Source organism: Glandiceps talaboti, chromosome 19 (assembly GCF_964340395.1).
Source record: "Glandiceps talaboti chromosome 19, keGlaTala1.1, whole genome shotgun sequence".
Lineage (NCBI taxonomy): Eukaryota > Metazoa > Hemichordata > Enteropneusta > Spengelidae > Glandiceps > Glandiceps talaboti.
The window spans coordinates 16,230,306-16,250,305 of NC_135567.1; the positions used below are offsets into that span (position 1 = coordinate 16,230,306).

Consider the following 20,000-nt stretch of genomic DNA (forward strand, 5'->3'; position numbering starts at 1 on the left):
CAGTTGCATATACAAAACAATCTAAGAAGTTCCAACCTGTATCTACACTGGAGTCAAGAAGTGTTACTAGCAACTATTTCAACTGTAAAGAACTGTGTTATCTTATTTTTATTAATGGGAAATAAAGTTCTCAGTGACAAAAGTATTTTCTATGTAAACTGTACACTGCCTTTGTTGGCAATAATAAGCTTTGATATTTTTTTTAAAGTTCTTGATTGCAAACCACCAATGAATCTGCTGAATGTGTGTACCTCGAATCTCGTCAACACGTTTGTAAAGGGCAGGAGCAGTACATGTTATAGTTTAGTGTGATTACCTGTACTCATGATTCCTGAGATAAAATTTGATATTTCTGTGTAAACTATTACAATCAAAATCAATTAGAACCATGACACATTTCCCTGTACAAAGGACATGTCTGATAACAAATTCTCTATTAGATTCTCTGGCCTAAGCTGATGTAAGCGAATACGAATTCGAAGACATTACGACGCGGTAGTCCAACACCACAGTGTTCCTTTGTACGGTTGCTGGGGTCCTCGCCGTGTACGCACACTGTACTTCAGTACATTGGGTTCAGCGTACTCATGACTCGTGCATCTCATATTGTCTTATATTAGGCCTACATAACATAGAATACGTTTAGACAGTTACTTTGATTCTAACAAATGTTGGTTGTACATTCTTTTTTCTAGTCGTTTTATGTCATACTGCATTCTGTGTGCTTAGCATACTGTTAAGCTGTAATCCCGGTGGTGGCTGTCCCTAACAAAGCAGGTACGCATGCTTCTTAGAAATTTCACGAAAAGGGGTGTTTTTCGTCGGCCATCTAGGTCCGTGAAATCGTGAAAAAGGGGGTACTTTTTTTTTGATACCTGGTCCATTAAATTCCCCCCAGTGAATGTGTGTACGGCAACGTCAAATACTGGTGTCGAAACCGTCAAGCAATTCCAAGTTGGCCACGCATCGCACATCAAATGTGCACTATCAAGCATACACAACATACTGTTGACCGGTCGTAACTGTCTGTTCTTAATTGTATTGTTTCCTATCAGTATTCTTATAACTAACGTGATAAATAATTCCGAGTTTTCATGTTTTCGACTAGCCTCTTTTTTTCGGTATGATGTGTTATTGCGACAGCTCTCGTATTTCACAAATGTAGTCGGGATTACACCAACTTGTCTGTTTGGTACGCTATAGCACTACACTGCTGTACACGAGAGTAGCCATTAGCCGGCCGTGACTGCATGCACAGATTCCGGTGATATCAGTAACAGTTTTCGTGACTTAAGCTTATGGATAATTTCTTTTTCACAAATGTTCATTACTTGTTTATTAAGCTTATTATTTGTTTGTATATATCAGAGTACTAGTTCGAGTTAGGTATACAAAACAATCTAAGAAGTTCCAACCTGTATCTACACTGTAGTCAAGAAGTGTGACTAGCAACTATTTCAACTGTAACAAACTGTGTTATCTTTTTTTTATTAATGGGAAATAAATTAAAGTTCTGAGTGACAAAAGTATTTTGTAAGCAAACTGTACACTGCACTTGTTGGCAATAATAAGCTTTGATATTTTTTTTAAAGTTCTTGATTGCAAACCACCAATGAATCTGCTGAATGTGTGTACCTCGAATCTCGTCAACACGTTTGTAAAGGACAGGAGCAGTACATGTTATAGTTTAGTGTGATTACCTGTACTCATGATGCCTGAGATAAAATTTGATATTTCTGTGTTAACTATTACAATCAAAATCAATTAGAACCATGACACATTTCCCTGTACAAAGGACATGTCTGATAACAAATTCTCTATTAGATTCTCTGGCCTAAGCTGATGTAAGCGAATACGAATTCGAAGACATTACGACGCGGTAGTCCAACACCACAGTGTTCCTTTGTACGGTTGCTGGGGTCCTCGCCGTGTACGCACACTGTACTTCAGTACATTGGGTTCAGCGTACTCATGACTCGTGCATCTCATATTGTCTTATATTAGGCCTACATAACATAGAATACGTTTAGACAGTTACTTTGATTCTAACAAATGTTGGTTGTACATTCTTTTTTCTAGTCGTTTTATGTCATACTGCATTATGTGTGCTTAGCATACTGTTAAGCTGTAATCCCGGTGGTGGCTGTCCCTAACAAAGCAGGTACGCATGCTTCTTAGAAATTTCACGAAAAGGGGTGTTTTTCGTCGGCCATCTAGGTCCGTGAAATCGTGAAAAAGGGGGTACTTTTTTTCAGATCACCCTCCGAGAATAGGAGTAGGGTGTCCTTTTTCTATTCTCTCTCGGAAGAAACTTCCCGACGAAGGCCTGGGGACAAAGGTTCAATCATCCAAGACCGTACATTGTCATTGTCATTGTCAATAGTTACTCCTTGAAGGTAAATCTAGATTTCGGAAATTAAGGGGTGCTTTTCGCAGTGAATTTCTCCTAGATTCACTTAAAAGGGAGTGTTTTTCATTGAAATATTCCGGGAACTGGAGTACATTTTTATTTTGAAATTTTGCTAAAAAGCATGGGTGCCTACCCATCCAGGGAATGCCACCGCCGGGGCTGTAATCAACAGTCACCGCTGAGACATAAACGTTGTCTACTGCTACTGGGTTGATACCTGGTCCAGTAAATTCCCCCCAGTGAATGTGTGTACGGCAACGTCAAATACTGGTGTCGAAACCGTCAAGCAATTCCAAGTTGGCCACGCATCGCACATCAAATGTGCACTATCAAGCATACACAACATACTGTTGACCGGTCGTAACTGTCTGTTCTTAATTGTATTGTTTCCTATCAGTATTCTTATAACTAACGTGATAGATAATTCCGAGTTTTCATGTTTTCGACTAGCCTCTTTTTTTCGGTATGATGTGTTATTGCGACAGCTCTCGTATTTCACAAATGCAGTCGGGATTACACCAACTTGTCTGTTTGGTACGCTATAGCACTACACTGCTGTACACGAGAGTAGCCATTAGCCGGCCGTGACTGCATGAACAGATTCCGGCGATATCAGTAACAGTTTTCGTGACTTAAGCTTATGGATAATTTCTTTTTCACAAATGTTCATTACTTGTATTAAGCTTATTATTTGTTTGTATATTTCAGAGTACTAGTTCGAGTTAGGTATACAAAACAATCTAAGAAGTTCCAACCTGTATCTACACTGGAGTCAAGAAGTGTTACAAGCAGCTATTTCAACTGTAACAAACTGTGTTATCTTTTTTATTACTATCAAATAAAGTTCTATGTGACAAAAGTATTTTCTAAGTAAACTGTACACTGCGCTTTTTGGCAATATAAATAAGCTTTGATATTTTTTTTTAAAGTTCTTGATCAAAACACCAGTCAATCCGATGAATGTGTGTACCTCGAATTTCGTCAACACGTTTGCAAAGAGCGGGTGTAGTTCATGTTATAGTTTAGTGTGATTACCTGTACTATTCCTGAGATAAAATATAATATTTCTGTGTAAACTATGCCAAGAAATTTACAATCAAAATCATTTAGAAGCAGGAATCCTTTCCATGTACAAACAATGGACATGTCTGCTTACAAATTCTCCATTTTCCTGTATAAATGAAAAAAATGAGATTTTCTGGCCTAACCTGATGTATCGACGACGAATTCGAAGACATTACGACGCGGTAGTCCAATGCCACAGTGTACCTGTGTACGCTTGCTGTGGCCCTCGCCTTGTGCGCACACTGTACTTCAGTACATGGTGTTCAGCGTACTCATGACTCGTGCATCTCATGTTGTCCTAGGCCTACATAATATAGAATACGTTTAGCCAGTTACTTTGATTCTAACAAATGTTGGTTGTATAATCTTTTCTCCAGTCGTTTTGTGTCATACTGCATTCTGTGTGCTAAGCATACTGCTAAGCTGTAATCCCTGTGGTGGCTGACCCTAACGAAGCAGGTACGCATGCTTCTAAGAAATTTCACGAAAAAGGGGTGTTTTTCGTCGGCCATCTAGGTGCGTGAAATCGTGAAAAAGGGGGTACTTTTTTCAGATCACCCTCCGAGAATAGGAGTAGGGTGTCCTTTTTCTACTCTCTCTCTCTCTCTCGGAAGAAACTTCCCGACAAAGGTCGGGTATGAAGGTTCCATCATCCAAGACCGTACATTGTCATAGTCATTGTCAATAGTTACTCCTTGAAGGTAAATCTAGATTTCGGAAATTAAGGGATGCTTTTCGCAGTGAATTTCTCCCAGATTTACTTAAAAGGGAGTGTTTTTCATTGAAATATTCCGGGAAATAGAGTACATTTTTATTTTGAAATTTTGCTAAAAAGCATGGGTACCAACCCATCCAGGGAATGCCACCGCCGGGGCTGTAATCAACAGTCACCACTGAGACATAAACATTGTCTACTGCTACTGGGTTGATACCAGTAAATTCACCCCAGTGAATGTGTGTACGGCAACGTCAAATACTGGTGTCGAAACCGTATTAATTTCAAGATGGCCACGAATCGCACATCAAATGTGCACTATCAAGGATATACAACATGCTGTTGACCGGTCGTAACTGTCTGTTCTTCATTGTACTTTTCCTATCAGTATTCTTAAACTAACGTGATAGATAATGCCGAGTTTTCATGTTTTTGACTAGCGTCTTTTCGGTATGATGTGTTACTGCGACAGCTCTCGTATTTCACGAATGCAGTCGGGAGTACACCCACTTGTCTGTTTGGTACGCTAGCACTACACTGCTGTACACGACAGTAGCCGCTACCCGGCTGTGACTGCATGCACAGATTCTGGTGATATCGGTAACAGTTTTCGTGACTTAAGCTTATAGATAATTTTCAAGAAAATTAATGCAGGAATATTTTTTTAAGATTTTCATCACTTGTATTAAGCTTATTGTAAATTTCAGAGTACGAGTTCGAGTTGGGTATACAAAGCAATCTAAGAAGTTTCAACCTGCATCTACACTGGAGTCAAGAAGTGTTACTAGCAGTTATTTTAACTGTAACAAACTGTGTTATCTTTTTTATTACTAGCAAATAAAGTTCTGAGTGACAAAAGTATTTTATAAGTAAATTGTACACTGCGCTTATTGGCAAAAATAAGCCTTGATATTTTTTTATACTTCTTGATCAAAACACCAGTGAATCTGTTGAATTTGTGTACCTCGAATTTCGTCAACACGTTTGCAAAGTTCATGTTATAGTTTAGTGTGATTACCTGTACCATTCCTGAGATAAAATATAATATTTCTGTGTAAACTATTACAATCAAAATCAATTAGAACCATGACATATTTCCCTGTACAATGGACATGTCTGATTACAAATTCCCCATTATTCTGTATAAATGAAAAAAAAAAAAAAAAGATTATCTGGGCTCAGCCGATGTAAGCGAATACGAATTCGAAGACATTACGACGCGGTAGTCCAACGCCACAGTGTACCTGTGTACGCTTGCTGTGGCCCTCGCCGTGTACGCACACTGTACTTCAGTACATGGTGTTCAGCGTACTCACGACTCGTGCATCTCATATTATCCTAGGCCTACATAACATAGAAAACGTTCAGACAGTTACTTTGATTCTAACAAATGTTGGTTGTATATTCTTTTTTCTAGTTGTTTTGTGTCATACTGCATTCTGTGTTCTAAGCATACTTCTAAGCTGTAATCCCGGTGGTGGCTGACCCTAACGCAGCAGGTACGCATGCTTCTTCACGAAAGATGGCTGTGTTTTTCGTCGGCCAGCTAGGTCCGTGGAATCGTAAAAAAGGGTCCCTTTTCAGGTCACCCTCCGAGAATAGGAGTAGGATGTCCTTTCTCTACTCTTTCTCTCGGAAGAAATGAACGTCCCGTAAGCCAGGGTCGTAAATTTTCAATGCTAGATCAATGTGTTACCCATTGAAGGTAAATCCGGATTTCGGAAATTAAGGTGTGATTTCGCAGTGAATTTCTCCCAGATTCATTAAAAAGGGAGAGTTTTCATTGAAATATTCCGGGAAAAGGGATATATTTTGAAATTTTGCTAAAAAGCATGGGTACCTACCCATCCAGGGACTGCTACCGCCGGGGCTGTAATCAACCCATCTCTCACTGCTTGAAGTGCCTGACACTATTATCACATCTAGTATGAACCCATAGCAGCACAAATGCATATATTCATCCTCAACTCCCTGGGGAAAACACAAATATGCACCCCTGTGAACACATATGATTAAAATATTCACATTGCAACCTCTATCCTCCCAGCTGGATTAACTGAGGCACAATCGTGTTTAAATTCTTGCCTAATTTTAAGCCATTCAGAACCAGACAGCAGCGGCCAGGCTTCAATATGCTACCTACAGATTCAAAGCCGGCCACTCTAAACATCCGACCATCATGACTCCATAATATGAGACATATAGAGCTAGTATTTGAACTAATAAGAATCGAGTCATTTTAGGAAACTTAGGATCTCCACATCTAATTGAAGAAAAACAGCCTTCACATTCTATCCTTACATACATTTATCAGGTCGGTGTAACATAATGCAGAATTCATTAAAATAATTTGTACTTTTCTGCATACCTTATTCAAACAGAAACTCAGCTAAGATAAAATTAACTCGTTGCATTTTTAGACATCAATAGTTTGCTTGTGACTTGATTTGGCCACACTTCTCTTCATTATGATTTACGTTACGATTAATTGAGACAGCTTACACCCCAGTCACCGCTATAACAACATATGGAAGCCACCAATAACATCAAATATAGGTGAAAGGGTATGGAAACAGCCAATCAAACGTATGCACACTGATCATGCGTACTGTAGAATACAGGATGTGAATAATAATATGACCCAGATCAGAGATGGATTTATTCACCAGAGTGTTTACTCGTATATCAGACCATATTAGTAATGGCATATTGATGTGTTTTCGGTCATTTATTAACTCTACATGTATTGATGAAACCATGTTGACATTTGTGTTGATATCTGTCGTCATACAGCGTCTTCCGATAGCAAAGCATACAAAGTGTGACATAAGTTGATCAACAGTAACCATACATTCAATGTACACAGCGTGCAACTCAATATGCTAAAAAACCCAATACTTAAACATATTTTCTATACTGATTTTACCTCGATTATTTTAGAAGTGTATAAAACAGAATATGGTTATTTACCTTCTTCATTTGCACATGTTGTAGTAGAATGGGCAGGATGCCAGGGTATCATTTTGATGCAGTCGCCATTTTGATAGATCCGTAATATGGAATATGGCGTCAACACGTTGTATGTCAACAACTCCATACCTTGTTCACAGTGGGTGAAGAACTTATGAAGATTCAATATAAATCCACTACCGGTCATTATCTGGCACTGTAAACACAGACAGATTGAGGCAGTATTAACAGTGTGCATGTGTTCATTTTTTGCGGTGACTTCTTTGACAAAATAGCCTCCACTTGATGACGTTTTTGACATGTGAATGAACGTTTCCCGCCAAACCGTATCAAGGACGCCACTGCACGCCAGATTACCCGAAATGCAGTATGATTTGTATGCTCGGAGATCGACGGCGCGGCGCCGACACATACGTTGTTGTTGGTTCTACACATGCATTACGTTGTATATGTCACTTTTGAAGAAAATATCTGACGGCTATCGCTTCGTCCCTGCTGTCCCAAAGTAATCATTAAAAAGAAATAAAATTTACTCAGTCATGAATTTATTTGTCTCTTTCTTTCTGCTTAAAAGCAAGGGTTTAGTACACATAATTTACCGAGCTGTGGTGCATGCTGCTCTCTGCATAGCTTCCGAGCATACATCGTTTACTTATCGTGGTTTGCGACCCTGGCCCTGCCGTATCATAATCACAATTCAGACTATTAAAAGTACAAACATCTATTCACTGTTATAATTTTATTGGTTGAATTGTATTTCTCCGGGTTGATTGCTCAAAAGTTAGAGGGTAATTACCGAGGTGTTTACACTACTGTACAAAACACGCGGCATGTGTGATGATGGCGTCCGGGGATAGAGTATGTACCGTGCACGTAACTTTTTTTTCAGAAAATACGAGGATTTACAACCCAGCCATCCCACAATCGCAATCAATATACTAGTAGTACAAGTACATACATTTACTTACAGTTATAAATTTTATTCAATTTGTCTAGTTTCTCATTCAAAGGCCAGAATATAATATTAGTACATGATACAATTTACCGAGTGACAGCATTGCCATTAAGCATACAGTGTACACGTAACTTGACTAATGTTGTGCCTAGCATGATACGCGTTACACGGTCCATGTGCACCACCACGGCACCAATTGTCCATAGAAAATACAGGTAAAGATTTACAACCCTGCTGCTTACTGTCTCATATTTACAATTAATAAAACTACACAAACAGTTATTCACGGTTACGAATTAATTTTCTCTCGAAAGCCTTAGTTTGTTACATCACGTAATTCACCGATTTTTGGGGATAAATACTTTGTATAGAACATACCTGTTGACGATTTACGAACCTGCTGTCCCATGGTTGTCATACATGGTGACATAACATTTTCGAAAATTCTATATGACTGCAAGGACTACGTTCAAATCCTATCTTCGTCGAGGAATTCACTACGTGCCTAAGCACCCAGTATATAATTGATTCGTATTCACACGTACTACAATTCTTCGTTCATGGATTTTGAAAAACGTAGAGGCAGACAACTTTAAAATGTGACAAAAATCCCAAATTTGTGAATTTTCAGGAAAATTAGTCTAAAAATGACAATAAATGCACAAATACAAATGTGCAAACGTAGTTTGTTTTCATTTCAACTGATTGTCACATGTAGTGGCTTTTCCGACAACATCATAAGTTTATGAATTAAGAGAATATAAAAAACACCTAAATTTGACCAAAAATGGCATTTATTAATATTACTGCGGTATACGATAGAAATGCCATAGGAAAAAAATTCAAAAAGTACTAAAAATAGCAGAATTTCGATTTCCAGAAATAACTTGTTGTGAACGAGGATGGTGAACTTCCGCCCTCAGCTTGGTTTCAAAGCATTGCATGTAGTAGTATAGGGAAGATATGAGATTTAAGATGGCGTCCTCTGAAGGTATCTGCGAGCACACAAATCGTCTAGCTCACTTGTCGTGGGACGTACAGTGAATTGACTACTTGAGATACTTGGCAGTCTTGCGTAGATACATGCATTACTACTTGTTGTACGCCAGTTGGTTTTATTTATTAAAAGTTTGTCAACTTGTGTGTAGTACTGTTTAAGGTAAACCACGTATTAATTAATAGTGATTGTCATTATAAAGGAAGCCCTCTACGGCAAAGTATTTCTTTGAGTGGTTACATTCTTTCCGTGGCAACTCCAAATAACTAACTGTATTCTCTAATATGGTATTTTTCCAAGACCGTGATAAAATACGAGCTTTGCAGTCAATTCAATATATAGAACAGACTTGGCCTTATTTCTAGAACTTTGCTACAGATTTATTTTGTTATAAAGTGAATAATTTCTAAATTCAACCTCTTTTTTTCAGTACATATAGTTCACCATGAACTAACTGAACGACATTTTGATTACATCTGACACATCATTTAAAGAATAGACATGGCGAGGACGTTGCGAGACTGCTGGGTCCATTTACATCATCCGCCATGTCATTCATCTACTTGCCCTCATTGTAGATCACCACACGTGGTGTCCTTACCGCGCTGCCTTCGTTTTCCTTAAGTCACGCCAGATAAAACAGGGTTAGGCCCAAAAAAAGCTGGTTCTGGTCAGAGTGGTGCGACGATGCGAATTTTTTTTTCTATTTTTTTTTTTTGCAAATTAGTAAATACAAATTTTTGACACTTTACATGCTCTCGGAAGATGTCATACAACTCTGGAAGTTGGCACTGTTGTAGGGCAAGTCATCCATCAGGGTATCACTAGTCACATTTACAAATTTATCTTATCGCCCAGTGATCTGCAGTTATTAGATATAAGTTTAAATAGCTGTGGCTGTGTTTGAGTGTATATATGTGAGTGTGTATGTGAGTGAGTGAGTGAGTGAGTGAACGTGTCTGTATGTCTGAGTCCATTTGTCTGTCTGTCTGTGTCTGTCTGTCTGTCTGTCTGTCTGTCTGTCTATCTGTCTGTCTGTCTGTCTGTCTGTCTGTCTGTCTGTCTGTCTACCTGTTCTGTTACCATGTTTGGGGGGGGGAGATGCTCTGTTTAATGAAAATTAGGTCTAACATACATGATTTGATAACAGTAGTTAGTGTGTATCCCATTGACTTTAGATGAGATCAGAAGACTTTAGTCATACAAAGTTGTAACGCAACAGGGTGAATAGAGCTAGCTTTATCCGGAAACGTAAATTACAAGGTTAAATGGGATCAAATCTCTCTCTCTCTCTCTCTCTCTCTCTCTCTCTCTCTCTCTCTCTCTCTCTCTCTCTCTCTCTCTCTCTCTCTCTCTCTCTCTCTCTCTCTCTCTCTCTCTCTCTCTCTCTCTCTCTCTCTCTCTCTCTTTTCATGGAATTAATTTTAGTTTTTATTCACATAATTTGCGGTGGTCTCTAAAGCTGAAGTTTAAAAAATAATGATAAAATGAGTAGTATTATCCCCGGAATAAAAGAAAACAAACTAAACACAAATGATTTAATGCATATTTATTGAAAGACAACATCATGAGACGACAATGACATCTAGTCGAGATTTTTGCAAATTAATAATTTGCAATAACTCTTTCAATGTCAAGTGAAATGTTTATCACATAATTAAATGAATCCAGATAATAGCTTCTACATAGAGTTGATATTAACTCAGCTATCAACTTACTGGAGAACACAAATAACACCCCGTTTGGTTTGATGCCAAAGTGAAAAGCAAATAAACATCAGGCATAATTTGGAAGTTAATGTGATTAGAAAAACACAATATTTATTTTAAGATGACATTTTTTTTTAATTTTGAAGGTAATCAGTAGAATTTCTTTACCAATTAAAGTAATTATAACTTTAATCCGACCAGTGTAACTATTCCAGTACAGATTCATTTACATTTGACCCACCTAATACATATTCAGTACCGGTTTGGTCAAATGACGTCATCCACAAGTACTTTGGTGACGTCACACTGGTTGTCAGGATTGCCTGGAGAGGATTTGCTCCATCAAATTAACATGAAAAGTACAGGACACACATTTGAACTAACTAACTAAGATAGAATATTAGTGCTCGTGATATTTCATTATTGCTAATTCATTTTCACTTGTGTTTCAGAATTAAATTTCTTTTCAAATAATTATTATGTATATGTATAATTAATACTGTAAGAATTATTCTTCAATTGAAAGATTATTTATGGATTTTCAAACTTTACATTAATTAAAATGTTATAAAACAAAACGTTGATTTTCAGGTCTAATAGCTAAGGCAACATGTCAGGTGACAGGTATTGAACTCTAAATGACCTCAAAACAACATTATGAATGGTAATAGTGATAAAGCTGTCAACAGGAAGAAACTACTTGCAAGAATTTGATGGACGAGTTACCGCTAAGAGTCAGAAATTAGCAAACATTGAAACCTGTAAATAAATAAATAATAATATAGTAAGTTTGATTTGAAAGAATTAAAGTCACCAATAATAATTAATATATTTTCACCATATACATCAGGATGGACAGAAAGACAGAGTATTGCTATACAAGTATATACAAGTATTGGCATGCCCATATTGACAAATATACTTATCAGGGTGCACAGCTATCCATACATCTATCAAACTAACCATTCAAAACAAAACTGACGTACTGTGCATGCTACTTATATACGGATTGACAAGCAGGCAGGAAGGAAGGTTGATGGACAGACAGACAGACAGACAGACAGACAGACAGACAGACAGACAGACAGACAGACAGACAGACAGATGAGCAGACAGGCAGACAGACAGACAGACAAAGGGTAAGACAGAGGGGCAGACAGGCAGACAGACAAATAGACAGACAGATAGACAGACACACAGACAGACTAACAGACAGGCAGGCAGGCAGGCAGACAGACAAATAGACAGACAGATAGACAGACACACAGACAGACTAACAAACAAACAGACAGACAGACAGACAGACAGACAGACAGACAAACAAACAAGGAAACAAACAGACAAATAAACAAACAAACACACACATTAAAACCATTTTTACTTACACTGCTTATTATATTTAGATTAAGAACAGAGTGAAGAGTAGAGCTCCTATCAATGTAGCAATACTGAATGCAGCACTGTTAAAACTCCCGCTACCTGCACAGAGAAATAGAATACGGTATGACAATGTGTACATTTTAGTTATTTTTTTTTCATTTTTACTTGAAATTCCGGAGACCAGATGACTAGATAAGTTAATGACATATAGTACGATTAACAACATCTAAAATAAATTACCCTTAGCACACGTCCCAACAGTACTACTCCATGTTCCATCATCGCAAATAAGTTCATTATCACCAGTAAGTGTGTAATCAGTATCGCACGTGACTTTCACAACTGTATCATGTGTCATGTCTGTGCTCGACAGAGCTCCATTGGCCGGTGCTGTCAGCGCAGGACAATCAACAGCTTTAAAAAAATGAAGAAAAAAAAAATATAAATACAACTGACTAGTTCAGACCATAAACGAACATAATTTTTACAAACAGGTAAAGTAAACAAATGGTTTCATAATATTTGTCACAGCATGTTCGAACAGCAGAGACTTGTATTACATTTGATAAGAACAGTTGTATGGCCTCTTTGCACGTACATGAGCTGCCAGGGTAACTTTCAAATGTGTTTGTTAAGGTGAACACTTATATAAAGAGGCCACTGATCTATTCTCATCAAATGATGGGGTGTACATGTAATTGATACTTTTCTCTCTGTATTTCCAACATGGTGCATCAAGTTATTAACCAATTCAATGGTTTACTTTCCTTGTTTGTAACAGGATCTGTTCGTTAACAGTTTGATGTCTGCAGTTGTAACAAACTACAAAATAATGAATACAAAATAAAAAGAAAACAACAACAAAAACTCAATGTTTCCCGAACTAATGATAAGTGATACCTTACTTATTCATAATTACTGGTATACAACATTGTATGTACATGTATACAACATGTACATGTATTTAGACTACATGACAATATCTTCTTTTGGTATTAACCCGAAACTACCAATCTAAATTTATATAATAAAATATTTAAGATGCAAGTTGGAGTATATTGCATGCATGGCTCCAATACCTATTAAGGTAATATAAATAGCTAAATGAAACATTATAGCCTACGTTTCCCTATCAATATTAATTGTAGATAACGCGCCACCTTACAGTAAAATGCACTTTAGGTTACAATATTTGTTTGTTTGTTTATTTTTTTCAAATTAAACAGTACCTGCATCACAGGTCACAGCTGTACTACTCCAGCTTCCAGCTGTACAAGTTAACGTGGCATCGCCAGTTCTTTTATAACCAGTGTCACAGCTCACAGTAACAATTGTACCACTCGTTACATCTGTGCTTGATAAAGCCCCATTGTTTAGACCGGCCAGGGCTTCACAATCATCTTTAGAAACCATAAAAATACAGGTATTAGGCAGGAAACCAGTGAGTGAGTGAGTGAGTGAGTGAGTGAGTGAGTGAGTGAGTGAGTGTGTAAGTGAGTGAGTAAGTGAGTGAGTGAGTGAGTGAGTGAGTGAGTGAGTGAGTGAGTGAGTGAGTGAGTGAGTGAGTGAGTGAGTGAGTTAGTGAGTGAGTGAGTGAGTGAGTGAGTGAGTGAATGAGTAATCATTGATGCAAAAGAATGCAATGTAAAACGATTATTCAATCTCAACACAATGCATATTGATGAGGTTATTGCATCACCATATTAACACTATCAGCGTATTCATTCATATTTATATGTGACAATGTAATTACATCGATATACAAGTAATTGTACTGTAAAAACAACAACACCAACACTTCTTGTCGAGATTTTTTTTAGCTAACTATTTCCCCAGTTCACTGTGGTGTCTCTGTATTTGGGTGTCGCCATTGCAAGTATAACCTGTCATTGGCTAATAACATAAAACTGTAACTGTATATATCAATCATTCCATGAGTGGTGTGGTTGCAATCACGTGAGATTAAAAGCACTCACACTGCAACATAAAAATATTACCTCTGATACTCAAAATCACATGGAAATTAAATAAAAAAGATGTAATATTACAGAAAAAGAAAGAAAAAACTACAGAGGACAGTATACTTTTCCTAACGCAATAACAATATCGAGCTTTGTTGTATGATTTCATAGAATGCAGTGAATATTGATGACGTAGCTTCATGACATCATACATTAACATTTATAATGTGTCAACCACTGTGTACATTTGACTACATGAGAATAATTCCATTGGTATTTATGCCTTTGCTTCATCATAACAACACCAATGACACGTGTTTGGAAGTCTGTTCGGATAGTACATCTTGGTTTTATGTGATATATCTGATCAAGGTTAACCATTGACTTTACAATATAATATGGAACAAGTATAACAATCCAAATAGCTTATGATGGCAATGTTATATGTACATCCTGTATAGAAACACATCTTAAGAATAATAATCTAAATTATGACACGACGCAATACTGTTTTTCAGAAGCAAATGTAAGAATTGGAAAGCATTCACTGCACAAATAGAAGATAAACATAGTATTTGTATTATTGACAGGATTTATCTTTATGTATACGTTATGTATACATCATACAAACGAACAAACAAACAAACAAACGAAACACAGACAAACATGAAAGCAAATAAGTAAGTAAACAAAAGAACAAAGAAACAGATAAACAACCACACAAATGTTACCTGCTTCACAGGTACCAACATCATCACTCCATGTGTTACTGTTGCAGCCTAAGGTAGCTTCACCGTTTAGTGTGTAACCGCTGTCGCAGGTGACAGTAACTATTGTGCTATCTGCAATGTCTGTGGTTGACAGCGCTCCATTACCAGGCGGCACCAATACTGGACACTGAGCTGTTGATGTGTAAATAGGGAAAGTAAATGTTTACATTAGAAAAAAAAAAAAAAAAAAAAAAAAAAAAAATATATATATATATATATATATATATATCCGAGTATCAATCTGCTAAGACAGTGCTCTATACCACAGTGGCAGAGCGCAATAGTTTTGGTGGTTCTGGAACTCTTTCTTGATTGAAAGAGTTCCAGAAACACCAAAACTATATATATATATATATAAGTGAGTTGGTTGGAACTTATTCCCGCCCTGCTTACCCAAGTATCGAGCACTCTATTCTACGAGTTTGATACTATTTACTATATATATATATATATATATATATATATATATATATATATATATATATATATATATATATATATATATATATATATATATATATATATATAAGAAATGCATATGGAACTATATATCAGTCCGTATAAATAGATGTAAAATCCGACATTTCGAATATATATACATTAGCAAGTGAAGAAAATAAACGATATTATAAGTGTCCATTATACTTGCTGATATAAATTTGCGTACACACCTCAGTATACACAAACATACACACGCATAATTACATACACATACGTATAAGTATGTATGCGAGTCTGTGTGTATGAAATTTATGAGTAAGTATGTCTGTGTTTAAACATTACCAGAAACAAATCATGTATATAAAGTAGGTACACCATCGTACTGGAAGTGTCATGAACAATGTTATATCCAATGGAATAGAATACATAATAAAGCTATATTACAGTGCATATTAAACAACTCAATTATTTAGCTAGCCCTTGTGTCTAAATAATAAGAATTCTGCTTAAAATCATATGAAGCTACACTTCACCTTGAACTTTGTTGTCATTGACACTCAGAATGACAAGTATTACAGAAATACCAATATATGCGTAACCCCTGTAAAGTAAATAAACGGAATTATTAACAATGTACATAGTACACATGTTTACATTACCTTCCGTAAGGTTATGTTATGCGTTTGTCTCTTTTCAAATAGAGAACTTTATAAGTGTATAGGATTAAAGCATTCACATTGCAACCTCTTTCCTACGAGGTCCTCAATTATACAACTTGGTTGACTAACGCATAGTCATGGTTCAAATCTTGCCCAAGCACTCTAACCACTCAGAAACAAATGGCAACGATGGAACTCGAACCTGCAACCTGCAGATTCCAAGCCGGCCACGCTAACCATTCGCCCATCATGTATTGGGACTATTTAATTGATATTTGATAAGATGCAATTGAGTGATATTTTTTAAATGACATAGACATCAGCAGTTTCTAAGTTGTATTGTATAGTCCTATCAACAATGTTTAAGGCAATTGGTTTATAGTTGATGTGCTAGACTTTTTTGCTTTCAGGAAGAAAATTCTCACTATATGCTCTTTGTCAATACTTGGTATTTACCTCCAGGAAAAGAGAAATATTTACAACGCAGAATGGATATATTTATTCTGTCAAATTGATAATTGAGACACACTTCCAATATAAAGACGTTTTGAAATTTAATAAGCCATTTGCAGTAAATTAATACCATGGATTAATAAATAAAAAAAATAGAGATATAGAATAAGTAGAGTAGGAATATTAAACATTTACAGTTAAGTCAAGACAACTCGTCTTAGAAAGTGTTATAACAATAATATTTTGTGAGGTACTTAGTCTAATCTCAAGCCTTGTACTGTTGATAATAACTGAGTAAAATGATATCAAATTCTAAAACTGAAGAATTGGATGCTTACCTTTGCATGTTGACAACCAATTTGTATAACCGCAAATGGTTGCACAGGTAGACTGACTGCCTTATATATGCAGTATTGGAGGCATATTGAATCGTTGCCATTTCATTCTGATTGGTCAATATTTAGATGGACCTTTGTTAGTGTGAGGTATTTATTATTCCTGTGCAACTGGAAAAGACAGGACATGTGTCATCAAGTTTGATAAATGATCTATAAACAGACATTTTAGCGGAAACCTAACAGTATATAGTATTAAATTCACAGATTAAACTATGTGAGTGCCTAATCATGTCAACCACAAAATGGAAACATGTTATTGAGAAATAAAAAGGTTTAGAGAATTAAAAAAAAATATTGTATGCTAATAGATCACTCTATGCGATTACATGGAACAAACACCCAAATGGAATCATAATGTGGACATTTTATTTACTAAAGGCAAGAATTGCAGTATTATTCATGATGGGAAAGCTCGTCTAAAATATAAGTTACATCGACCTACAATCAAGATCCTAAAATTCAAACACGGATTTGGCTCGATGACAGATAGGTGATTGCACTGGTACGACTTTAAATACGAGGCATGATAAAAAATGTGCCAAAATCAGAGTAATAACCACAAGACCAACGTGGAAAAATAAAAGTTATAATATCAAGTCCACCTCAATAATGTTTGTGATTTACAGTATTAACAATTTTCGCTCAGAATTGTCAAATATGTCAACTTTAGATGTAAAGTCAGACGGATAGCAACATATCATCATTTCAAGTATAAATATGTTAATCACCCTCTGATTTGATGAAATAACGAAAACATTTGCTTTTAAGCTTATAAGTGATAACAAGACGTTGTACGTTCTTAAACTGCCCACGATGTCTTTGTGGGTTTGCCTTATCGTTATGTGAGTAAGTGACGGGATGTAGATTTCGTCAGTTTCTGCCATTTCAATAAATGTATTGATTTAATGTAAGGATTGTTGTTGCAATATGTTATCAAAGAGGTGGCACAGTACTAAAACTAATTTTAGATGACAATTATAATTCAAGTAATCATTTCGATTTGGTTTGGTTAGACTGTTAGAATAAGATAACTGTGTGACAGTGACTCGTATCAAACTCTTCAAAACAAGGAGAGTACTAGTGACACACTTTGATAGTGCAATAGTTTTAAACGAGACACCTTGAGATGTATCACGTAATGATAAGCATATATATATATGTGTGTGTGTGTGTGTGTGTGTGTGTGTGTGTGTGTGTATAGTTCAAACTGTGTTGTTTTCTTTTTAAAAAAGATTATTTTATCATTTTTGGGTTGAAGAATACCTTTTTCTCTCAATATGAAAATCCCCCACTATACTTAAAATATCACAGTATGACTCGATAAAAACAACCCAAAATAGAAAGAATGTATTGTGCTTAGAACAATATTTAAATGCCAAAGTATAATTACTACTCTGAGAGATGCAAATCACGTACTTTAACAACATTCTATTTTTACAGCTTGTAATTGTGCTTTTTTATTTCTACTTTTTTTTCATGTACCTTTTTGTATTTATTAAAAACATGTCTCGTGAAAATAGTTAAAAGCTGAATTAGCAATACTAATTGTTGTTCTATTCGTCATTAAAAACATTAACTTTCGTTTGCATTGTAAGGAATAGTATTAGTGGATATAAATTGTTTTAGAAATGCTAAAATTATATTAGTCTTTTGAAAGAAATACATTTAGGTTGATGGATATTTCATATTAAGCTTCAGTGTAAAACCAATTAAAATAGAAATGAAAAGTGGCAATATTTTAATATGTATGTGTATTTTATCAGGTAGAAACTATGGTAGAAAGCCATAATCAAATTCCTAAATTCTAACTATATGTTACCAGATACATAGGATGATTGTGCTGATATTGCAATGAAAAGTTCAGATATTAGAAGATACAAATTCAACCCTATTATTTCAGGATTTCTGGTAGTTCAAAGGTAAAGAAAATAATTTATCTTCGTAGATTTAGCTATTTTGTGTTCCATAAAAATTGATGTTTTATTACAACTGTTTCTTTGTGTATGGACATATTTTTCTATTCTGCTTCATTTTCCCTGTCGTGTTCTTCTTATCGTTCTTTTTTGTCAGATAATTCTTTAATTGCTTCACTTTGGCTTTCGCTGTGTTTACTCTGGCCTCTTCCCCCCCTCCCCCTCCCCCCGTGTCTCTCTCTCTCTCTCTCTCTCTCTCTCTCTCTCTCTCTCTCTCTCTCTCTCTCTCTCTCTCTCTCTCTCTCTCTCTCTCTCTCTCTCTCTCTCTCTCTCTCTCTCTCTCTCTCTCTCTCTAATTCTCCTTAATTTTTACCAAAATGACAACACAATTATATTATTAATGATCAACGATTTTTTATTTATTTTGTGCCGGTTGATCAGTCTTTATTTAGTGGATTCTCAGTCTATTTTCACTATCAATTAAACCAACGATACACAATGTAAGTAACATATGAACTCTACAAATGTGTATATTTGAATAGGAAACCGATTTAGTCGAATAAAATATACTACACAAGCAAATTATGACGACAATGAGCTAGACGTCTTTATATACAATATTTGTATAAGTAACTGTGATTGTAAATCAGACATAGTCAGATATAGTTAACAGCTCTTGCGATGACGTAATGAAAGTATCTGGTGAACAAATCGGACATTGGTTTCGGTGTTTACATAGCCATAACATTTAAAATTTGTCTGTATCAACGAATCAGTAAACATGGCTAGCCTACAGGGCCTGTAAAGGATGCAATACATCACCAGTCATGTCAATCGTCTTACACTATTACCTGCGTTCATTGTAAAACACCACACGCGGTGACCTTATCGTTTTACTTTTGTTTTCATTATGTCATATAAAGAATAAACAGGTTGTTGCCGTTGGGGGCGCTCATTGAATCTCAATTCCCTTACTACAATGATTCAGAATAATTGTTGTCCTGGACAACGACATCAATAAAACAACAAAAACACACAATATATGGTTATGTCCCCCTTTAACTAAATGTTCCAGTATTTGCAGTGGAGCTGTATTTGACATCATTCGGAAGCAATATATATGATATTGTTGCCATCTCAGTGTATTTTTATGATAAATATTTTCATAGGTAGGGCAACTCAGACAGAGGATAAATCAAATAAA

At 36.0% G+C, this 20,000-nt stretch overlaps 1 protein-coding gene across 1 annotated transcript; it reads right to left on the reverse strand.

Annotated features, from left to right (window-relative positions):
• Window positions 1-11,384: 11,384 nt before the first annotated feature.
• On the reverse strand, window positions 11,385-16,841 carry LOC144450065 (P-selectin-like). Its single transcript, XM_078140631.1, has 7 exons — window positions 16,824-16,841; window positions 15,907-15,974; window positions 14,894-15,064; window positions 13,431-13,601; window positions 12,442-12,615; window positions 12,207-12,300; window positions 11,385-11,580 (listed from the first exon to the last, which is right to left on the reverse strand). The coding sequence occupies exons 1-6, from the start codon at window positions 16,829-16,831 to the stop codon at window positions 12,221-12,223; spliced, it is 672 nt and encodes a 223-aa protein (XP_077996757.1). The 5' UTR covers window positions 16,832-16,841; the 3' UTR covers window positions 11,385-11,580; window positions 12,207-12,220.
• Window positions 16,842-20,000: the final 3,159 nt, after the last annotated feature.

Coding starts and splice junctions, on each gene's coding strand:
- LOC144450065 (XM_078140631.1), bottom strand. Junction 15,065..15,906: donor CAATGACAACAAAGTTCAAG/GTGAAGTGTAGC, acceptor ACACATCAACAG/CTCAGTGTCCAGTATTGGTG. Junction 12,301..12,441: donor TGTTGGGACGTGTGCTAAGG/GTAATTTATTTT, acceptor TTCTCTGTGCAG/GTAGCGGGAGTTTTAACAGT.